Source organism: Cupressus sempervirens, chromosome 7 (assembly GCF_028749045.1).
Source record: "Cupressus sempervirens isolate cs-2001-9-10 chromosome 7, ASM2874904v1, whole genome shotgun sequence".
In the NCBI taxonomy this organism is placed as follows: Eukaryota; Viridiplantae; Streptophyta; class Pinopsida; order Cupressales; family Cupressaceae; genus Cupressus; species Cupressus sempervirens.
The window spans coordinates 582,332,573-582,338,572 of record NC_143124.1 but is presented as its reverse complement, the minus strand read 5'-3'; the positions used below and the strand labels follow the sequence as shown (position 1 = coordinate 582,338,572).

At 32.1% G+C, this 6,000-nt stretch overlaps 1 protein-coding gene across 6 annotated transcripts in view; it reads right to left on the bottom strand.

Annotated features, from left to right (window-relative positions):
- Window positions 1-1,405: 1,405 nt before the first annotated feature.
- Window positions 1,406-6,000, bottom strand: part of LOC149548098 (uncharacterized) — a 213,162-nt gene continuing 208,567 nt past the window's right edge. For all 6 annotated transcript variants that reach the window (XM_089792117.1, XM_089792118.1, XM_089792119.1 and 3 more), the window contains 2 exons: window positions 1,884-1,922; window positions 1,406-1,760 (listed from right to left, as the gene is read on the bottom strand). In XM_089792117.1, the coding sequence (XP_089648243.1) occupies window positions 1,668-1,760; window positions 1,884-1,922 (132 nt within the window). In that variant the 3' untranslated portion in view covers window positions 1,406-1,667. The remainder of the gene's footprint in view (window positions 1,761-1,883; window positions 1,923-6,000) is intronic.

Below are 6,000 nucleotides of genomic sequence, written 5' to 3'. Positions count from 1 at the left end.
AACAATGCCAAGTGTGGCCTTGAGGTCCTTAGTGATTCAAGAGTTAGGTTAGGGGCCCTTAAGGGTAGACTATTAGATTGGTCTCTTGGTACACATGTTGTCAACACCTTTTGGTGTTCTTGGATCCCTTACTACACATTTTCCTATAGTTTTATAGGTCAAGATATCAACATTATTGGCTTGTTGCAAGGATATAGGATCGTAATTTAGAGATTATTTAACATGTACCCCCTCAAAATGGCAGTCCCTTAGGGTCTGTTTGTTTGTTGGAATAGGAAACGAAAAATACAAATAGAAAATGTATTCTCTGTTTGGCATCCCAAATCGGATTAAGGAATAAGCAAACATATTCCAATTTTGCCCCTAAAATGAGCATATGTCCATTCCAAAAAATAGTTGTTATTGGAATGGGCCATTCCTATTTCCAATATGATATTTTTTTATTAAAAAAAAATTGGTTTAATTTTTTTAATTTTTTTTTTTTTTAATTTAAAATTTAAAATTTTTTAAAAATATTTATTTTTATTTTTATAAAAAAATTATTTATTATTATTATTTTTTCAAACATTTATTTATTATATCTATTTTATAAAATACAAAACTTCACCTTATTCCTATTCCATTTTTGTACAACCAAACAAAGGAGTAACATATTCCCAACCAAATACCAGGTTAACCAAACAAGAATGAGATTGCTCTTTTCCATTTCCATTCCATATTTCCATTCCTATTCTAATTTTTCATTCTAATTTTCTATTGCTATGCCAACAAACAAACAAACCCTTAGTTTAAATATTTATTTAAGACCTTTGAAGTAAGATAAGTTGTGAGCCAATATTAGTTGAGATTTTTCTACTAAACCCTTGCCATTGGATCTCAGTGATCTGTTTTATTGATTGAGTTGAATCCACTAACTGATCCTTTTGACCTAATATTGTACATGATTACAAGTAGTTTTCTATATTGTGACCAATTATCAAACCATCTATTGGGTTTCAAATTTTAGAGTTCTCACACCTATTAATCAAACCATCTATTGGGCTTCATTGCACTCATCTAACATTAATTTTTCACTTCAAATCCTAATTAAAGTTTATGTCAATCTCATTCAAAGTTAATTTTCTTTACCAATTCTAAATGCATCATTTTAATTTAAAAAAAAACTTATTTCAATTTTGGACAGATGATATATTGCATAGAAAGAAAGAATAATACTCTTCATATAACATTCATGTAAAAATCACTAGGATACCTCTCATTTGTATGGATCTACAATAGTTACATTCGTTTAATAACACTTTTTTGTGAAATGTTCGTGGAAACCTTGACAGAGACATCAAATTTAGTTATACAAACATGTTGGATTTATATTAAATTTGATCACTCAAAGGTACAACCATGTAAATTTTAATATACTGAAAAGATGCAACGAGATTTATTTTCAATGATCAAACATTGCCTTATAATATACAAATAAAATAAAATAGGTGATGGGGATGGCTATCTTTCAAAATTCAATCTTGTAAATTGCTCCACCATTTGCAAAATTTACTTTCTATTCCACATACCCGTTCTTTAGTTTGTCTAAATTACAATGAGAACAATCATAAATTACATCATAATCACCTAAAATAAAAGACTAATTTTCCAACGTGACCAAAATTGAGCTAATGCTGACCAACTTTTTGCCTGTAATCATTTTCAGCCTCATCCATCCGATTTTGGAACTTTCTCATTTCATAGAAGCATCTATCACGTACCTGCAATTTTATTTATTTATTTATTTTCATAATATTTTTTTCAACAATACTATAGAGAATGGATACGCCTATTTATCCACATCATTTTGAACGTTAAACTAAACATTGGTAATGATAGCATACCACTTGCCAAGGCGACTTTCCCTCATCGCTAGATTCCCCCTATAAATCCAATCAACAACGCACTTGATTACACGAGGAAGATCGATAAAAGCTTTGCAATCTCTGATTATAAATACTGAAATCGTGCATGTATAACATGCAAGCAAACTCGCTATTCTTACCATAGAATTGCAAACACAGTAGATACTTGTTCTCTCTCAACTCTTTCATAAATTGTAGACAGCTAATATGTTTTACAAATATCAAATAACGTTATCTGAACATAAAAGTGGCAATGAGCAAGCAAACTCTCCCATAGGTCTATAAAACATATGATTAGAGAGACTAAAAATGTGGAACCTTAGTTACCGTGAAAACTCATAAAAAGTTTAGTGTATCTTTTCTAACACTCACCAAGATTATGAGATATTGACTAGTCCCTCTCTGGTTAAAAACTAAAGTGAGACATTGATAATGATAAGCGCAAGCACCCCAATTGGATCCAGAAGTGGCTTCATCCTCCAAAATATAAGAAACTACTGATGAGCTCCTACAATATAATTGATGCATCTTAACTAGTAAAATAGGAATTTGTTAACTTAAGATAGGCTACAGCTGAGCCCTTACAAGGTTTCTCTCTTTGGTTCTAATATGTGTGGTTCTATCCACTATTACCATTGCATGTCATAACATTATTCTTCACTCAATTTTTGTTCAGTTCTGTCAATGCTCAACCTTGTAGTCTAGTTTACTAATTTAGCTGTGTTGACTACTGTTGAATTTGTTGACTGTCATGTCAATTGATATAAGTTTTGCAACTTCATTTTGGTTGATGTTGATTGATGTTGAGGATTAGGTTGTAGATTCAAAATTCTTGAAAAAATATCATAGCATATATATCAAATCTGAGGCTAATGTTCTCTCATGCATTAATCCAAGGAGTGCTTTTTCATATTTGGCACAGATTTAATGCCCTAATGCTGTACCAAGCCCATCCAGCACATACTAGAGAGTTGTTTGATCAACCTGTTTCTAATTATTAAGCTAGAGTATCATTGACTATAAATGTTACCACAGAATTGTATCAATGTGTGAACCCCATTTGACCCTGCAAGGACATGTTTGAGATTTTTATTAGTTAGATATTTATTCTCTTCAATGACTTTGGATATGCTAAAACCAAAATTAGTAAAATTTGGCTCTTCACAATCCCCATAGAATCACTTCAAAGGGGCACATAAATATAAACTCCAATGATTGAAAACTTACAAGAACTCATACAACTCAACCTGATAGTCTACAATATCCTGACATGAAGGTCCCTCTTAGTGATTTTAAGATGTAATGCGTGAAAACTCTAGAGGCGCTCTAAAGAATTGAACAATTACTTGAAAGCTTACAGATAGACTAATTTGACAAATCTTATTCTTAAGCATCCTTCAAAGGAAATGTGTTTCATTTGGTACTAAAATGCTCCTTTGTTCCATAAATCTAGGCAAAAATAAGGATGCAACCAATTGTGAGGGAAATCAGAACTACATCTTATAATTATATCAGTGTTTCAAGACAAGATTTTATTCATCCAAACGTTTAACAAATTAACTGAATATAACCAAATATTTGTAAAACTGCATCAATTGATTCTATTTTACTACTCATGTTTTGCAAAAGCTCTTCCAATGTATCTTGAGCTTGTTTCATGACCTTCCATGCACTTTCGGTTGTCTATATTTTTGATAACTTTTAGAGCTCATTATTCTCGTCATTGACTTTATTGCTTCTTGAATAGAAATGAAAGGCATTATTGTTCTCATTCATGACTTCTATATAATCTCCATATCATTTCCATTCTTAGAGAAGCTAGGACAGATTCCCATTGCTTTATCATTGACCGAACTTTCAAAGAAAAATATTTTAAAGCCCAAAGTTAAATGATACAATACTTGAGCAATGACTAAACTTAGAATAATGGGAGAAAATGTATGTCATTAGAAAAATCCCTTAACAAGATAACAATGAGTTGGATTATACTGTATCAAAATTAATTCTTTTTCCTTTAGGTGTCTTCTTTGTACATAGCTGTAAATGTTTTGGATTTCATTTCCTATTGATGCACACATTCATCTCAATGCCCCTTGTGTCTCTGATGATGAAAAAACTTGTTTCCATCATATTTATGTTTTAGCTTAGGAGAAAATATGCTGCAAAATTAGATGGAGCCAATTAAACAGTTTACCAAAGAAACAGTAAAGCATGATTGACACTTTTGTTAAACAGATAAATAAATTTGGATTAGTCTGTCTAAGGGTTTACTACAGAAACTGTTTGGTGAGCTATTCACCACACTAATATGGATAGAGTCTCCATCTAACTGCATCATAGAAGTGATCCTACATAAGAATGGGAAGTTGATTGTTAGAACAAGGATGGTCTGTCTAAGAGTTTACCAAAGAAACTGTTTTGTGAGCCATTCACCGCAGGAATCACTGAAAGAAAATCTGCTTAAAATCTGCCACCAGCATTTCATACCAATCTCTAGCCTAGTCAAGGCTTTGGACAAGATGCTTCATTGCTGTGTTATTAAATTTAACATCAAAGTCTTCTATGAGTGGGCTGAAATATTTAAATGATCCTTAACAGAAACGACATTGCTCCCTATTTAAGTGTTTGGTTATATTTACATCTCTCATCAATATTTTATATGCTCATTAGGAATTTACCCTTTTACTCCATGAAAATCTCATTGAACCACTGAAAGCAACCTGCTTGTAAATTTGGCTACCAGGATTTCATACCAATCTCTAGCCAAGGGTTTGGACAAGATGCTTCATTTCTCTTTAAATTTAACATCTATGTCTGCTCAGAGTATGCTGACATATTTAAGCTAAGGCACCAGATTCTCTCCAGCAACCTTCAAAGTCTGGTTCAATTCTGTACGAAGTCTGGTCCTTGTCAAATTCTCTCCAAATCCTCTGGCAGAGCTACGAATTTGCTGCAAATTTTGTAGAATTTGCTATCTAGATCTGGGCTGAATTTGGTCTTGGAACATTTTTTTAGATTTTTCAAAAGTGTTTTTTGGTCCTCCCAATCCTATTGTGACCACTAAAAAGACCAAAAAAGATGTTTATATGTCATTTATTTATGTGTATGAAAGTGAAAACTTGCTCATAAAGGAAATCCAAATTGACAATAGGTGACATCTAAATCGATGATTATATAGGAATGTCTTTAAAAAGATATGATATCTTTGAATCCAGGACTTCAAATATTTATCTCAACTTTTGATACAGCCTCGTTAGAAATGCTCTAACCAATACAAAATTAAAATTCAGATAACTGCACTTATCTTTTGACAGTTCCTTTCATTCTCAAACTGTCCCCTTGATATAGAAATATTTTCCATGCATGTGACCAAGCAAGTGTATCAAGTTGTATTAATGGCTAAATGATGCAAATAACATCCTATTGAACTGAAACATAGATTTGGTGGTGTATTTTTCTATGTTCCTTTACTATTACCAGATTCAAGTATGGATTTATTTTTTGTTGCATAAACCTATGTTTTTGTACGGATGAACTCAAAACGAATCCAAACCCAAGCCCAAAAAAATTTAGACGAATTTTGAACTCAGATCTCAAACCTGCATCCGTACCAGAATCCAAACTAGCAACTTATTTAAGTGATCCTTAATAGAAACAACATTGCTCCCTTGAAACATAGCCAACATTTTTCTATACTTTTCAAAAATGGAGTCATCCTCGACCTACACTCGGCGGTTAGCTTTGTCCTACGCTGAGGGCCAAGCCTACACATTAGGGAAAAAGAGATAAGACTAAAGACCTATAACTTTAATATTCCCACCTCCATAGTGGATTGAATTATTTCTATCAGCACTATTACTTTGGTAAGCCATATTATTCCTATTCCTTGGTTATGTTGGTCAACAAGAAGATTATTTTAAATTATTTGCAGGATAGATAATACCAGTGCTCTTTAGACTCAAACTTTTTAGTGAAGTGAGGAGATTCAAACTCACCTTCAATATATAGGGATTCTAGAGTTGATAGGGGATAATGAATTTAAATGTGTTAAATTTAGAACTAGAAATACAACTATCTTCAAAATGAAACTCTTAAC